General features: G+C 47.3%; 1 protein-coding gene across 2 annotated transcripts in view; it reads left to right on the forward strand.

Annotated features, from left to right (window-relative positions):
• Positions 1 to 13,912, forward strand: part of COL5A1 (collagen type V alpha 1 chain) — a 171,547-nt gene extending 157,635 nt beyond the window's left edge. The window contains exons 58-66 of one of the 2 annotated variants that reach the window (XM_026062162.1): positions 593 to 700; positions 1,189 to 1,242; positions 1,995 to 2,030; positions 2,821 to 2,874; positions 3,246 to 3,504; positions 3,864 to 3,976; positions 6,145 to 6,213; positions 10,202 to 10,435; positions 13,678 to 13,912. In XM_026062162.1, coding sequence (XP_025917947.1) covers positions 593 to 700; positions 1,189 to 1,242; positions 1,995 to 2,030; positions 2,821 to 2,874; positions 3,246 to 3,504; positions 3,864 to 3,976; positions 6,145 to 6,213; positions 10,202 to 10,435; positions 13,678 to 13,824 — 1,074 coding nt within the window. In that variant the 3' untranslated portion in view covers positions 13,825 to 13,912. Of the gene's footprint in view, positions 1 to 592; positions 701 to 1,188; positions 1,243 to 1,994; positions 2,031 to 2,820; positions 2,875 to 3,245; positions 3,505 to 3,863; positions 3,977 to 6,144; positions 6,214 to 6,268; positions 6,338 to 10,201; positions 10,436 to 13,677 lie in introns of both variants that reach the window. The other variant, XM_026062163.1, reaches the window with a different exon arrangement.
• The last annotated feature ends 3,354 nt before the right edge of the window (positions 13,913 to 17,266 follow it).

The raw sequence follows: 17,266 nt of genomic DNA on the forward strand, positions 1-17,266 counted from the left end.
AGACTGTGGAAGCATTGGGCGTCTCTTTAGAGGAGAGATGGAATGAGCTGGCTATGAGTCTGCCCCAAGGGATAAACTGAACCGTGCTCTAGGTGAGCATGTATTGCTGCCTGTCTGGATCCAAGGCTGCGTCTCTGCCCCATCCCTGTCGTCGCCTGGCACTGATGACAGTGACACAGCATAGCAGAGCTGAATCACTCCATTCCCATACGTCGGCTCTTGCAGTCCCAGGCAGCTGTAATCATCTTGGTTGCCTGAACACAGACCCTCTAACAGAGGGCATAGGAAAGTGCAAACACCTGGCTTGCTTGAGGGCATGATTCTCAACCTTGTAGAAATTTCTTTAATATATGTTAGCATATGAAATGAGCAGATGCTCTAGTGCAGCAGTTCTGGCTCTGTTTTTGTAGCATTTTCTGTCGCAAAAACCTGGTGTTCTTCACTGCTCTGGGACTTCCAGGTGTCAGGGATAGCTATAATTACCTTGCTTAGTTTTTTGCTTTTGTATCCAGAAATGTCTTTCATGGGAGGCTTAGGCTTTTTGGTCATCTCCAGAGCGAGATCATAATTAACATCTGCTATTTTCCCTTAGGGTCATCCAGGTTTAATTGGTCTTATTGGACCGCCAGGTGAGCAGGGAGAAAAGGGTGACAGAGGTCTCCCAGGACCCCAGGGCTCAGCAGGCCCCAAAGGAGAGCAGGTAAATGTTCTGTACGACCTTCATTACATGTGCCTTTGAACAGTGGGGTTCGTTGCCTTTGAGCAGGTGTATAATAGCAGAGATGGTCTGTCACTGTCTCAGCAGGACAGTCTTGCTAATTTTTGAGAAATACCTCCTGCCTTACTGTGCTTTATTTTCTATATGTGAAAGGTAGAGATGAGTCACTCTGGACCTCATTTTGGTGGAAAAGTAGATGCCCAAGCGTCATGTGAAAAGAGCTGAATAAATTTGGAGGGATGCTAACATTAAATATACATCTAGGGGGATGATTTATATAACTGGGTGCCTATACAAGATTCCCCAGTCACGCTTTTGTCTGGACCATGTGCACATCTGAAAACCAGTTGAAACTCCAAATTTGAATGGAGACCTGCAAATCAAATAGTTGTGATGAGCGGTGGTTAGCGGTGTAGTTTAGGCCAGCATCGCTTCATTCAAATAAATGTTTTTCTGCTTTTATTTTTCAGGGTATCACAGGTCCTTCTGGACCAATCGGACCCCCAGGGCCACCAGGATTACCGGTATGTGACAAGTAATTCTCTCTGAATTCTTTGGGAGCTACACAGCCTTTCTGGAGGCACTGTGGTGTTCCCAGCTAGCCAGCACAGTCCTCCTGGCATTCCCTCGCATGAGGAAGTGCTTGTGAACAGGCATGGGGATTGCTTTGCTGAGCCCAGTAAAATTGTTTGAATGAGTTATAAGAGCATCTGGTGGGTGGTAGTGGGGGAAGAGCTGCATGGCTCAGCAGGCAGCGAGCTGCAAGGGGAGCGCTGCAGATAGAGGGGCACGGCATGGTCGACGCATCTTGGCAGTCGCTGGGGCGGTAAAATTAGCTTGCCCTGTTTCTCTCCCCCTTTCTTTTGAATTATCTGCAATCACAAGGAGTTTTCTTGTGCGTGCTGGTGTCTGTATTTTTTCTTCACTGGACGTCCGATGGCTGCACCCTGCACGCGTGGCAACCAATGTTCGCTCTTGCTGGCTATCTTTACTGTGGAGCCAGGAGCAGCCCTGGCTTATGGCAATCACGCAACAGGTTTTCCAGTCCCTAGTCAGGGAGACTGGTTGGACATACATCCTTTTGCTATGTTTGCAAATAAAAGCAACATCCAACTCAAATGGATGTGAAACATTGAAACAGAAAGGAAGTTAATTTTTAAAAAATTGCAAATGCTTGTAACGTTATTCTGTCTCTCTCTTTAAGGAGAGAGACAGATTGACGACTTCTCTGATATAATAAAGATGCTAACTCCCTTTTGTATTTTTCTCTATATAGGGTCCACCTGGTCCCAAAGGTGCTAAAGGATCATCAGTAAGTATAGACATATTGTTAAATGAAGAGGCTGAGGATCTCTTATTAAGTGCATAACCTGCTGCTACTCCTCCACATCGGTGGCATTAAGGCAATTAGCTAAAGATGACTGTAGCAAATGCAGCCTTTTCAGGCTGTCTAAATCCAGAAGTTATAATTGGGAAAGGTTTCTGTTACATACATTGTACTCTATTCAACATCAGTATATCAAAGATCATAAGGAGGAATCCAGTGCATACTCCTTAGGAGAAAACCTACTACTGTAAAGCAGAGGATAGTAAAAATAGACTGTGAAGCGGGAGGTGGCAAGCTAAAAAGCAAAGAACTCAGTGAGAAATGCCACACTAAAGCAAGCTTCATGTTACAGCTCTCCTATACATGCAGCTAAAAATTTCTCTTGGGCAACTTTCTAAAGTCTTTTGCCCATGCAGAATCCAGTGTTTTATTCATTTTAGGTTTTTTATTTGATTTATAAAATGCTGAATTGATTTGGAGGGTTAACATTTTCATGCGTTGAAAGATCCTTCCTTTTCCATAGGAAGCCTAGGCAAAAGTTTACTATTTAGCCCCAATATATGACTGACTGTTTTCTTACCCAAGCATCAGAGAATAACCCCAAAAATATTTTCTTGGAGGAGGGGAAAAGAATCCTCTTGTGTTCCTAAAGGGACAGGAAGAAAATCTTTGCCACAAGAGATTGTTAAAAGGAATAGCGTTCAGGGTGTGATATAAACGACAAATGTTTTTTTTCCTGAGTGACTCATGTTTATCTCTCCGTTTTGTCATCTAGGGTCCAACAGGTCCAAAGGGTGAATCGGGTCTTCCTGGGCCCCCAGGACCTCCTGTAAGTAGAACCCGTGACCTAAGTATCAAATGAGATTCAGATTTAATGGGTGTTGTAATGTTAGGAAACGCAAGATTTCTAGACAAAGATGCAGCAGATAGTGAGTCCTAGCAATGGAGCAGCATCTCTTAGAAATGCTGGGGAGGAAGGCAGGATGTGAAGGGAGAAGTTGGTAATGGGGAGATGAAAGAAGATGGAGCCAGCCTTCACGCTTGGCTGAGGTTTTCATCAGTACCATCATGGATGTTCTGCATGTCTAGCATGTATCTTGTCATGCTGTTTCTCAGCACTGTTGGCTGATGGCCTCTTTGGCTGTCTCTTCCCGACTTCCAGTGTGATAAGAAGTTGTATCTTTTTTCCCCACAACTCAGGGTCCTCCTGGAGAAGTCATCCAGCCCCTGCCCATCCAGGCATCCAAGAGGACCAGGCGAAACATCGATGCCAGCCAGCTGGTGGATGATGGAAATGCCGACAACTACATGGACTATGCAGATGGCATGGAGGAAATTTTCGGCTCCCTGAATTCCTTGAAACTGGAAATTGAGCAAATGAAGCATCCATTGGGCACTCAACATAACCCAGCTCGTACCTGCAAGGACCTGCAGCTCTGTCACCCTGATTTCCCAGACGGTGCGTCCTGGGGTGGACAGTGTGTGGGAAAACAGTGGCTTTCACAGTGGCTCCATACAGTGAATACAAGCTAGTGCAGTAAGAGAAATAATTTGGGCATGCCCCAGTACCCCAAGAGAAATGTGACTGACCAAAGAAGCAATAAGTAGAGGAGAATGGGGGCATATGATGCAAAATAGCTGCTCTTTTGAGGTGCCGCATTATTATCTGGAAACAGAACATAACCATTTTTCCAAGGTCACATATAGTATTAGCCAATCACTGGGACGAAATGTCCCTGGTAAGATGGTTGTTCCCATCGTTCTACCTTCATAGTGCTGATTCTTTCTTCCATTCTCTTCCCTCTTTCACCAATCCAGGTGAATACTGGGTTGATCCTAACCAAGGATGTTCCAGGGACTCTTTCAAAGTTTACTGTAATTTCACAGCTGGTGGAGAGACTTGCATCTTCCCTGACAAGAAATCTGAAGGAGTAAGTCCACACAGTCTTTTTCCCCTGATATCATGATGATAATAGATTGTTTCCTAATATGAATATTTACAGACAGTCAATTTCAGATGAAATGAACAATTCAAAGTAAAGATTAAAGAACCAGAATATTTCTTTGTTATACAAAATTAGCTCCTAAAATAATAAGCAATATGTATACAAAGAGCATTTCTTTGAGTAAGTCGGTTTTAAACAGTGTTTCAGAACAAGTCTTTGATGATTTCCCAGGCACGATAAATGCTAAAACCTTAATGTTTTATGTTGCTTTACAAAGGCAGAAGTTTGTGTTGGCACCAGAACTGTGGGTCCACCGGAGGTTCATTTAACTCATCCTTTGTTATCCCTCCTGTAGCCAGGCTGCCGCTCTGCTGTTTGCATGCATCAGCACTACTGACTCCTCTACCTTTACTTTGTCTTTGGGCAGAGCGGATAATGTTTACCTCCTGTAATTTTTCCTGGTGTTTCTTGTGGATATTTGGTTTCCTAAACAATTGGTACTAGCCTCAGCTCTGTCCTGCCGCTGATGCACAAGGTTGATGAAGTTCACATGTACTGATATGTTCAGCTCATCCATACTCAGATTTTTTTTGTCCTATATCCATCTGCTCTATGTTGTGGAGCTGGTCTCCACGATGCCTGGGGACCAGGTCTTGTACTGGCCAAGTGGAAACCCTTACAAAGGGGCCTTTTGGAGCTGTCTTGGTTTCATAGTTGTGCTGCAGCTGGGTTAAGGTGCAAACAAAGTTGTTCACTCCAGTAGAAGACATTTGGCTGCTGAGAGAATTTCATTCACCAGAAATATGTGCCAACACAGGACAAATAACATGCAACATAAATCTTCCTTGAGTTTTTGTTAGGGCTGTTTAAATAGGAGACAGATTTCTTCTCCTTTGCATTTAATTGCCATCGTTCTCCTCAAAACGTTGACTACTAAGAAAGCAAAATCTGCCTATAAATTTACAGTTGCTCAAATTCCTGTCACACTGACTCTGTAAGAGGCTGTTTAGCCCTGTCCTGTCTACTGTGGAGTCAGTCCTCTGGCCGCAGGCTGTGATGCTCCTCAAATGCAAATGGTGTTGCACTTTTGCAATGCTGTCATAAATGAGAAAAAGGTTCAGCCCACTATTTTTCCACATAGAGGAATGAGAACAGCTACCACGCTAGCATTAAGTGTTGGCTGAGTGGTTTTATTATAAGCCACAGTAGAGTTTAAGACATATCCCATTTTAGCCCATCCTTAGCACTGCAGAAACACACTGACTCACTTTATGGTTCACATCATGGAAAGGAAAGGACAGTCCCCAGACACCTATATTATATTCGGCCGTTGTTTTTGGAGAGATTTACAACAGAAGTGAGGGATCTTGTGGAAGAGCAAAGGAGCGGACTGTAAACACACTCCTTCCTTGTGTTTTGACTGGAAAAAAATGATTCAGCTGCTTAGATGGGTCTGCCAAAAAGGATGCTCTGACAGCTTGTTTCTTGTCAAGGTCACCCCCAGAGTCGCTCCAGGTAGCTGGAGCTCCAGCACGTACGATGGTTCATCGCCTGCGGAGGAGGCTGTGCTCCCTGGGCTGCACCTTACTACTGCGCAAATGCAGAAGGCAGATAGAGGCTTTCTCTTAATCCCAATCTCTTCACCTTTTCCAGGCCCACAACATCTGGATTTGACTTAGAGTGACAGCAGCCTTCTCTGTTATCAGCATTGCTTTTCCAACCCAGCCCTCCCAAGAAGATCATGGATCATTTACTATTAATATCTTCTTTTTTCTTCTTTCTTTCCTTCTTTCCTGCCAAGAGACTACGCTGACAGTTTTACATCTGAAGTATCTAGGGTTACAGATCATTAGCCCTTAGCAAAGGAGGGTGGTTTCAAAGCCGTCCACGTTGCTGTGCAGCAGTGGAACACCCCGATGCAGTGCCACGCCATTCGTGTTCTCATTTAGATGCTGCCGGGACCTTAGGGCTCAGCAGACTGGTTTTATTACTGGTGTTATAAAGGCTAAGAAAACATGTTTCTTTAGAAAGTTGGACAAATTTCAATAAGACGTGCAGACTCTGCTTGCAGAACTGAATGTAACTTTTTTTAATTCTTTTTTTTTTTCTTTCTTTTTCTCTCTTTCCTTCCCAACTTGCCGTCCACAAACTAGGCTAGAATTACTTCTTGGCCAAAGGAAAACCCAGGCTCCTGGTTCAGTGAATTCAAGCGCGGTAAACTGGTAAGATGCATCTCACTGCTTTCTGTTTTTCTTTAACCCATGTCATATTTTACAGAGTAAAATGGCTCGTTGGCCCAAAGAACAGCCTTCCACATGGTATAGTCAATACAAGCGGGGGTCTTTGGTAAGTGGCTAACCTTGGCCCTCTAGTCTGAATCAGAGCACGTCACCTGCTTTGGTATGGCCAGACCTGTCGCACTCTGCATGCTGGACTAATAACCATCACAAGACGCAGTTAAAACATTTAAGGTGGAACACTGAAAACAAAACAAAAACCAATGCAGACACTTTCTCAGCCCAGCACTCTACCTGACTTAAAGGAGCAGCAGATGAGCCTTCCCCTGCATTTAAGGCCTGACACATGCTCATGTGCATTGCAGATCTGGAGCCTTTGCAGATATGCCCCAGCAGGGCTCTTGCAGTGGGGCAAACCGGGCCAGGTGCAGCCCTGTGCTCCTGCAATAGGGCTGTTGATGCTTCCCAAGCAGGTCCAGGTACTGCAAGGGCATACAGGGTGTCTCCATGCTGCTGCCCCCCAAGCAGCGTAGCCTTATCCAGAGGGGAGCCAGGAGACTTCTTGCGTGACTCTTCCGGCTGGAATGGGACGCTGCGGAGTCACAGCCCATATTCATTATTTGCCTTGGTCAGCACATCCCGGAGTCACCGCTGAGTTTGTCAATCTTTCCCTCTCCAGTATGGGTTAGGTTGTCCTAGCGGCAGAACCGCATACCCCCTGCCACCCCCTTAGCTTGGGAGAGGTGAAGTCACTGATTTAAAGGAAGATTTCAAACCAGGCATGTTTTCCATACCTGGCGGCCTTGAACTTGACTTAGTCACAATTTTGGATTTTTGAAGGGAGAAAGCCTGTCTTGGGGTCAAACAAGACATGATATCAGCAAGACATTCAGACACTTAAAAAAGAAAGAAATCTCTAGTATTTGGTCCTATAACAGGATGGTCATGCTGTGGATAGATTGCTGTCCCACAGAGGCCAAGCTTTGGTCAGGAATCTCAGAGTAGCTAATGACTAACGTGAGTTGAGTCTCCTTAAGCAACAAAAATGTCCTGCTTGTATATCAGTTCCTGTAGGATTAGTGGGATGCAGCTAATGAGCTCAGTCAAATCAGGAGGATTTAGAAGAAGGGAATATGCAGAGGGCAAAACCAACAGTTCCATGAAAGACGTTGGAGATGCTCTGACGTATCCCTGCTGAGAGCTGGCCCAGGTGGTGATCCTTTATCCCACCACCAGCACAGAGGTTTCTTGCCGTACACAGAAACTTCCACCTTAAAAGGCAAATAATAAGGAAGTACAGCTTGTTGTTTTTCTAAGCCGTGTTTCTTTGCCGCTAAACACACATGCTCTGATTCTGCCCACAAGAAGGCAATGGCTTCTGTAGCTGTTTCTGCATTGTTGAACAAGGCCATAAAGCCAAGGCTTCAGCCTCTTAGCAACTTGGAGGGCAATTGCTCATAGCTTAATTATGGAGCACTTCATCAATTAATATTATGAGTACCTCCTCTTCTCCATCTTCTCTGCTTTTTTCAGTCTGTTTGTCAGCTACTTTAGAGGCTGAATTGCCAACCTAGATTTTAGGTCTGTTTTTTAAACAGGAATTTCAGTGCTACTTGGAGCCCTTTTTTCCGTCTTTCTGTGTTGCCATTTTCTTGCTTTTTACCTGTCCTGCATTTACTGTTTGAAAAAGAAAAAAAGCCACCAGCACATAGAAGACCTTTTTAAGTAAAACACAATATTGTTAAACACACGAGCCATAAAAACAAAGCTTGGTTTGTAAAAGTGCCTCTCATTTTGCTCCAGTCAGTGGTTTGGAGTTACAGGATTGGTAAATTGGAGAGAAATGTGCCTGGATAAGCGAGTTTGTTGAGTTTTCTGTTGGGTCCAGTCTTGCTGCGCTTGTTCCACGGGGAAGGTCCCTGATGCCTTTCCCCGCAGCCCAGGCCCGGTTCTCTTTGGGGTGCTGATGCAAAGGCTGTCTCAAGTTGATGGGGAGATTTCCGTGGGGCTGTGTGTGGGTGGGAGCAGCCAGTGCTCAGCACTGCCGAGGACGCAGGCTGCGTTTGTAGGTGGCTGTACATGAATCTCAGTGCTTAACACAAGGTGTGCTGTGCAGGCAATGCTTGCCTTTCTTCTAGGGTCATCTAAAGCAGAAAGGACATAGTAAATTTGAAATACAGAGAAACCATCCTGTTTTGATGTTTCGCATTATTGTTGATCAATATCTGAGGAATACAGAGTACTCGCAGTTAATTTCCTACTATTTGTCATGATGCAGCCAAACTGCATTTAGAGGGATAAAAGGGTTACAGATGCTTTCTTGAGGACTCTGCTTTCTTCCCGTGTGTTACACGTGTGCACACATAACTCCCATTAGCCCTAACAAGGTCTTCCAGCTATCCAACCCTAATATCATTTATTGCTGTATGGCATCTGTCAAATGCAAATACTATCACACAGAAAAAAAGAAAAGATTGATTTTTGCAAAACCATGTTCCCGTGAGCATGCCTTGTGCACATGACTGGTTCCCAGTGGCTGGAGTTTCAAAGGGAAAGGACCTCATGCAATCTGTGGAAGAAAGAGCCGCAACTGCCCTTAAGAAGCAGTCAGCCTCCCAAACCAAACGCTGATTTGAAATAATACCTGGAGAATTGGGTCCTGCTGACCAGCAGGGCCGTGTGTCACTGAGCGTGTGCTAAGTAGTCAGCATTTCGTGTTCCCCTTCTTCTACGTCCTGGTGGTTCTCTGGTATCTCTCTACGTCTGGCATGTATGGCTTTCTTATGGTCAGTCACATTTAGCTCTCAGGAGGACATTGCAACGGTATCCTGACAACCGGTTGGTATATTTATTTCTACTACCTTTTTTACTCATGATTGTATCATCTGGTTATGAATCTCTTCTACTGTTTGCAGCTCGCGCCACAACTTGATGTTTTTATGGTACCTCGAAGAACACTACGCTGTTTGCGTGCCTGAATTTTTCTCCTGGTCATTTCAAAAGAAATCGACTGTCTAGAGATCACAGTTGTGAACAGCAGCTCTTGTAGCTTGGCCATGGCTGGAGATGCCACCTCATGTACAATTAGTTTACACATGCAATCTAGCTGGCCCGTTGCGCATTTGCTTCCTTGGTGGTGTACAAGATAAAGTCCCATCTTCCTCAGCCTTATCACGAGGCCTGAATCCTAAGGTGCTGCAGGGGATTTCAATAAATTGTGTTTTGCAGAAATGTATTTCTAGAAACCACTCTCCTCCAAGGGGGAGAAGGGAGTCTGGTGTGCAGAACAGCGCAAATCCCTGCGCGAGGGTGGCTGTGTGGCTGGATGTTTCTTGATGTGCTCCGAGGATAGCAAACATCCCTTCCCTTTTGCTGTGCGCAGCCTTTCCCAGCCGCAGCAGCGCAGAGTCCTTATCAGCAGGAACAGGATTTCTGCAGATTAGGTGCAAGGTTTGCTTAAAAGACAGTGCCTTGGCGCCCAGGAGAGATGAATGGGAAAATACCCCAGCGTGTGCAGAACAAGATACCCACAGAGCTCAGACAGTCATGTCAAACAAGGCAGAGGAACAAAGCTCAACTGTTACATGAATCTGCCTTCTCCTCTGTTCAGAAGCTGGAGAAGTATGCTCAGTATCTGCTTTAGTAAAGTCAAGACATACATCCCCAGCTCAGCACTGCACCCTTTTGCAACCCCCCCCCCCGTTTCACCAGGATTGAAATCCCCCCTCCTTTGCCTGCCTGCCCTGTTTTAGCCTTGTTTTTTAACTCACAGACAGACTACGACCAGCAGAGGAAGGAAAGTGCCCCTCGATAGCCATGCCCTGGCAGCACAACGGTTGAAACAGCCTTGTGCAATGTGGTACGGTGGGAGCACCTGCCCGGGGCGATGAAGATGGGTGAGCTGCTGCGGGCCCTTGAGCTCCCCAAACGTGCTGCGTCTCCCCTCACTGCCTAGCGTTTCCCCTTTCTGTAGCTCTCCTACGTGGACTCGGACGGGAACCCCATCGGCGTAGTGCAGATGACTTTCCTGAGGCTCCTGAGCGCGTCGGCCCACCAGAACATCACCTACAACTGCTACCAGTCTGTAGCCTGGCACGACGCCACCACCGACAACTACGACAAGGCCATCCGCTTCCTGGGCTCCAACGACGAGGAGATGTCCTACGACAACAACCCCTACATCCGAGCCGCTGTCGACGGCTGCGCGGTGAGTGTCCCCGGAGCCAAGGGCCACCGGGGGAGTTGTCCTGGGCCAGGCATGGCCAGAGGGGCCAAGCCGGAGGGGTCCGGTGCCCTGCCCTGGCCGCACAGCGCCGGGAGCCTCCGCGAGCACCCCGCTGCCAAAATTTCTGCACCCGCCCATTTTGGTGGCCTTGAGGAGTGCCCCCACCAGGAGAGCTTTAGAGCTGGCTTTATACTGTGCTGGGGATATACGACTTCGCTTGGGTTTTTGCTGGCTCTGCGTGAAGGAAGGGACCCTGCCTAAAATCAGTGGCTGCTTTTGATTGTTCCACCTTATCCTTTCTCTTACTCCGTTCACTCACGTGGGAAGAGGTGAGCGGTGACTCCCAGCTTTATGGGAGGTTTGCAGGCTTTGACCATGATTTTGTAAGCGCTCTCAGGAAATGCCGGAGGCGAAGCGTTAAGGGTTGGGCTTTTGGCTGGTTATTATCTTCCGCGGCGTGCTGCTGCGCCAGCCCCCAGGAGGGCACCTGCTGGGACTGTGCTGGCTTTGCCGGGTCACAGCGCGCAGCCCTGCGCGGCTTCGCTCTCAAAATCGGCGAAGGAGCCGGCACGCGACGCTCCGGGCTGCTCTGAGCTTGCGAGCGCAGGCTCCGCGCGGTCTCCGCCGCTCCCCTCGGTGAAAGGCAAACCAAAGCGGGGCCGAACTCTGTGAACAGATGAGCAGCTGCAGCCGTGGCCTGCCCTGCTTCGGCGTTCACATGCGACTTTTAGCGTGTTTCTCTATACCTCTGTTCCCTGTTACTTTTTTTCCCTGGGTTCAGAACCAGATTTTAAGCTCCAGCCCATGTCTCCCCATGCACATGTAGGCCAGGCTGCTGCTTGCTTTCGCTTTGGCCCCTAAATGGTGGCCAGAGCTTTCAATGTCCAGCCTCGGCTTCCGCTTCCTTCTGTCGGGCACCTGAATTGGGACTGAGCTCTGAAAAAAATCTGCCCTCAGGAGCTGAACGTTTGGCAAGGCAAGTGCCGGCAGCATTTATTTTGAGACCTAGTTTGCTGGTGCTACAAAACATGCATAATTCTCACCCTCTGCAACTGCAGTGACTGAAGCCCACGGGACTGAAAAAGAGAGATGTTTGACAGGAAAAAAAAATACTCCACATAATCCGAAATTAAAGTGATTCTGTTCTGGCAGACGCAAGTTTTTACTGTGGGAGCAATGAGGAAAATCAAATTAGAATCACTTATTCTTTTAATGGTATTGCAGAGAGGGAAAGGGCATTCATTTCTCTACTGCAGCCACTCAGAAACCCCATGGGGAAGTTTATCCTCGAGTACTTCATATCTCCTGATAATGCAATGTGTCCTCACAACAAAAAAAGAAAAAAAGCCTTCCCCTCCCTTTTCCTTGTTAAGTCTCCGGGATGCTGCAAGATCACACGTCACAAACTTTAAGGCTGAGGTGTCTGATGAAAACACTTTCAGTTTAAGTGATTCTGCTCAGGTGCCCTACATTGCTCTTCCCTCGTTCCCTCTAATGAGGGATATTTGCATGGAAACAGGACTGCAGCTCCGTTGGGTTTATCTGCCGCGGTTGCTTCTTATGTGAAGCCATAACGGAGCCTGTTGTTAACCAGTCTCAATGTCACAAATAAAAGATAGCAAGAAGATAAGCAGCAGGGGACTGTGGTGGAAACTGCCGGTGGTGTGGGAGCGCTGGAGGAGCCTGAACGAGCTCGGGGCCCCGGTGTGCCGCTTCGGTGCCGGGCTGGCGCTCCCGGCTAGGAGCGCTCAGCATCGTTTCCAAACCAGGCATGCCTCCGTCCTTTTCCCCTGGGGAAGTGCAAGAGGTATCTGGGCAGGCTGCAAAAAGGAGGCAAAATATTGCAGGGGGTGAAGGGGCTGGGAGCCCTGGTCCTTTGGGGATGGACCCGGCCCCTCCGCCTGCCGCCCCGTCCCCGCGAGCCCGGCGCCCGTAGAAAGCGGAGGCAGTGCTCCCGCTCCTTCGGCAGGTCCTCCTTCCTGAACCGCAGGATATTTAAGATTGGGCCTTACCATTTGATAAATTGAGCCCGGCTGAGCGACACAGCGGTGCTGCAGAGGTCCTGGTCTGACCCGCGCTCCTGCCGTAATTGAGGCTGTCGCAGCGATCGCCGGAGGAATTTCAGGACTAATGTTGGGGCCATTATTTGGATGTGTTTTTCCTGATCTTACAGCCCTTTCTCTGTAGCTGTGATATAGCCTATTCTTCTGAGACGCACAAATCAGAGTAAGGTAGAGCCAAAAGCTGCTCCATAAATTCACTTGTTTGTGCAGTTTTGTATGCCCTTGGGTGCACTTCTGCTCCTCTAATAATTATTTATATTTTGGGAGTAACTGTATGGCTACCAGGCGTGATAAAAAGACACCATCACCTTGTGAATTCCATCAAACTTTAAATGTGGTCTTTTTCAGTAGCGCTCGGATAATAGTCAAACTAATATATTCAAATTAAATCGCTCACATTTGCTCAACAACCCATGCGTGTCCTCGGGGAGGCAAAACAACTATACCACAGCCACAATTTTACCGGTCTCCTGTTCCAGCTCTGAGATGTGCTGAAAAGACGCTTAGTGTCTTTAGATCTGTATGGCAACAGCTTTTTCTGCTCCGAAGCCCGTGCTGAGGCCATAATCTCTCTCCGGTTTTGCTCAGGGGTCACAAGCTGTCCCTCCGCAGTTGTGGGTGCTGGGGACCGGCCATACTCCACAGAGGTCATTAGTTGTGACTGTAGTTGCCGATGAATCGCTTGACGCTTTGTCCTTCTGGACCGCGTTTTATTTGACTTGTCCTTGTTTCTCCAAATCAGGTTCCTTATTTTACGTGTTCCCTCAATGTAAGTTCACCCACAGAGTGCTGCCAACCCAGCTGAGCCTGCCCGTCTTTACACTGTCCTCAGTTTTTCATAGCTATGACTGGTGTGAGAGTGCAGGGACTCCAACCTTGCCGCGTGTGTCTGTGGGGCACGTAAAACCCAAATAATCCAGCCAGCCCCCTTGCCTTTGTTTCATAGGTGTGGTGCAGCCATATGGTGCACCCTTGAGAGCAAATCTGCAGGGCGAATATATTGTCTTTGGGTGCTGGGTCCCTGTGGATCAGCTCAGAAGGTGCCTAGGCGAGATCACCTCTATATTCCCAGTTGACCAGCAGATGCTCATTAGCAGTAATTGCTGTCTCTGTGTCAAAGGCATCATCAGAGATCCTCTTTCTCCCTCTTCTCCCCATCAGGCAAGGAAAGGCTATCAGAAGACTATCCTGGAAATCAACACGCCCAAAGTAGAGCAAGTACCTATAGTTGACATCATGTTCAATGACTTCGGAGAAGCGTCACAGAAATTTGGATTCGAGGTGGGACCAGCTTGCTTCTTGGGCTAAGAGCCACCTGAAAACTAGTCTCCAAATGAGCAACCTCGTAACCTCATTGCGCCATTTAATGAATTAAAAAAAAAAGAAAGAAAGAAAATCCTTGTCACATGCACGTTCTGAAACTGGACAGTGATGGGTTATTTTTTTTTGTTTCGTTTTGTTCCTCGTTTTGCCCGAGTTCTCCTGCGCCACTGCACCCACATGTACCGAATCGCCGACCGAGAGAAGCGTTCCCGCGACGGACGCAGAATCGCATGACCTGAGCGCCGCACGCGTGGCAGAGCGGCCTGGCCCCGCGCCCCGCTCCCGGGCGCCCCCGGCCCCCTGCCTCCCGCGGCTTCCCGCTCGCAGCCGCCGAACGGACTCCACCGCCTCCACTTGGGTATCCGGAAACGGAAACAGAGCAAAGACTTTTTCTTGCCGTGAAATGGCACCAAGCGCTTGTTTATAGGTTATTTTTTTTGTTCGTTCGTTTCTAAGGAAAACGGAAAAACTTGAAACTCCTGCGTTCAACTTGACGTTGAAATCACGACAGCCCGGGCTCTAATCCAAACCCTGCTGAAGTTCATCAGAGTCATTTTGTTGACTTCCATGAGATTTGGATCGGGTCTAGCAAGAAGAAGTAATGGCCATTTCCAGAGTTTTCAATGCCTCCATTTAATTGCCTAATGGTATTTTTTCCAAAAATTAACCTGATTAATTTGGTAGCAAAAAGTCACTCTGGGCATCTCCTTCCCGTGTATTAAAGGTGCTTATATTTTTGTATGTTTGTAAGTAAATATTTGTATTGTATATTATTTTAAATGTTTAAATGTTTCTGGCTTCAAAACATGCATGTGACCCCATCTGTGTTAAAACGACGACTCCTGCTCGCATCCCAGCCACGCGTCCGCCTAGAAATGCAGACCGTTGCGCTCGCTGCCGCCGCGCAGCTTTGGGCCCGGCCCCAGCTCCGGCCGCCGCTTGCCCCTTCGTAACCCACCGCCTGCAGCGCAAGGGGCTGCTCGTGTGCCGCGCTTAAAGCTAAGCCGAGGCACGAGCCTCTGCGGGACGAGGGCCAGAGGACTGGCAAGCCCACGCCAGAGCCACGGGTGTCTCTTGGAATGATTCGCTCCAAAGCAATAATAGTAAAGCCACTTTTTAAACAAGATTTCTACCAAACCCAGATTCAAAAACAGGATCTAGTTTGAGTCTCTGCCTTTTTACGCACTTGCTTGCCTTTTAACATACGTGGTTTAAATTAATTTTTCCTGCCTATTTTTTTTTTTTCCTCAAACGTTCTTCTAAAATAAAAAAAACAAATGCATTCCCGGTGGCAGATTGGACTGGCAGGGGGAAATCCATTTGTCCTCTCTTTATATAAAGAGTAAAAAAGAAAAAAAAAAAAAGGTGCTCTTTGTTTTTACATTTCTCTTTGTGGTGCTATCTATTTGAATACCTTTAATACAACACTGGTGATACCCTGCCATTGACCAGTCTCCCAGCATCCTTCGCGTTAGCCGCTTTCCACGCAGCCTGCATGCCTCCGCTCCAGCCTTTGATTATAAATGCATGCCACCTTCATATTTGTTATGTAGAAGACCTGCTTTTCTTGATTGTATTACGGTAGCTTATACAGCCCGTGTAGGAAGTATTAAATGTGCTGCTTGGTTTTTTTTTTTTCCTTTTTTTTTTTTTTTGGAAAGAATATTCATGCATTTTATACGGTGGTAACCATACCAGATTGTACTCAGTCGCTGAATGTTTGTGGTGCTAATTTATGTATTTGTTCCGTGTACTGACGTGAGGATGAACCTGCCCGGTTGCGCGGCTCGCTTGTGCACCTCCGGAGCAGCTCCCGCAGCCCGGCTGCCCGGAGCATGCAATTTTCCTTGTCTTCCCACAACGGCTGCCAGGACGGCTTTTTTTCATGCGGCATTTTTGGATTGCAGCCTGCTGACACCAGCTTCCCTTCCCCCCCCCCCATCCTCCCCCCGGCCATTTCTTTGTTTAGATCTCTCGGCTGGAAAATAAGATATTGCAGGGTTTTTATTCGGCCTGGAGTATTAGAGGGCGCTTGAGCCCGGGGAGGGTGGTCTGTCACCGTAATGGAAACGACATCACATTTACTGTGAATAAAAGCCTATATATGATGTCTTTTCCCCCGCTCCTTCCCAAGCAGGGAGCGGCAGGGAGGCGCCGCCGCTCCGGGCCCTCGGCCAGGCGCGCTCGAGGAACGCGGCAGAAGCTGCGAGGCCGCGCGGTGCTTTCGCCTCCTTGAGAGCCAGGTGCATCTGTCTCCCTCGTGTCGTGTTCTGGGGCTTTTTTGTTGTTTTTTTTTTTTCCCCCTGCTGAGGGGGGGGAAAAAAAGGTGCTACCCTAAAAACTGCAGACTCCAGCAGCAAAGCAGTGAAAACGAGTGTATAATATATATCAGGATTCAGCTTCTGGTTCACCTTGGCAAGAGCCTCATACAGGAACAGTGGGAAGGGCGGAAAAGGTTGCACATTCCTCTCTGCCCCGGAAAAGCCATATCTCCATGTCTGTACACACGTGCGAGTCTGTCTAGGTCATGTGATTCTGTTACGTGAATTTTCATCAAGGGAGCTTTTTTCTTTTTTTTTTTTTCCTCCTTTTATTTCTGTGCTTTAAGAAAAAAAAAATCCTCTGTTGACTTCCACAGTGTTGTAATTGTACTGAAGTTCAAAACTGTTCCAATTTCCCCAGACCACTTAGCTACGGTATATTGCAATAAAATTACTACTTGTATTTGCAGACATTCTTTTTGTGTAATTTTATTTCCCTCCTCCCTTAATATATATGACTTGAACAAATGTTGATAAGAAAAATAAACCTATGGAAAAAAATTTTAGTACATTAAGGCCCTTTTTAAAATATACTGTCAAATGACATATTGTACATTTCTTCAAAGTCCAATAAACATGTCATAAAATTTAAGTGTAATGCCCATAAGAGCTATTTTTAAATATTTTAAACCTGTGTAATAAAGGAATAAATGTAATAGATTTTTTTTCAATAAATCAAGTTTACTGTTTCCACCTAAACCAACATGATGTGAATGTCTTCTTGAAGTTGATTGCAGCGTGATTTCCCCACGACCCCTCTGCTCAGCGGAGCACGAAGAGTTCATCAGGAGTGGCAAAAGCACTCAAAGGTAATATGTACAGAAAAATAGTAGGACAAACCCATCGGAGGGAGAACTCCATGTTCCGGGCCTGGGATGTTGCTTCCTCCATGAGGAACGCGGATCAACTCAACGGCACGGAAACGGGAGATGGGTGTCGCCGTCGCCAGGATGTAGACGAGGAGATGGGGCGGCCGCCAGCTCTCCGTCCTCGTCCGTCGCGGCGCCCAGGAGCGTTTGCCTGCCGCCGCAGCCGCTGCCCGAGCTGACGTCCTCGCCCGGCTGCGGATTCGGGAAAAGGAGCAAAACAGTTTCTTCTGCTTCTTG

The sequence above is a fragment of the Apteryx rowi genome, unplaced genomic scaffold (genome assembly GCF_003343035.1).
Source record: "Apteryx rowi isolate R43461 unplaced genomic scaffold, aptRow1 scaffold_19, whole genome shotgun sequence".
In the NCBI taxonomy this organism is placed as follows: Eukaryota; Metazoa; Chordata; class Aves; order Apterygiformes; family Apterygidae; genus Apteryx; species Apteryx rowi.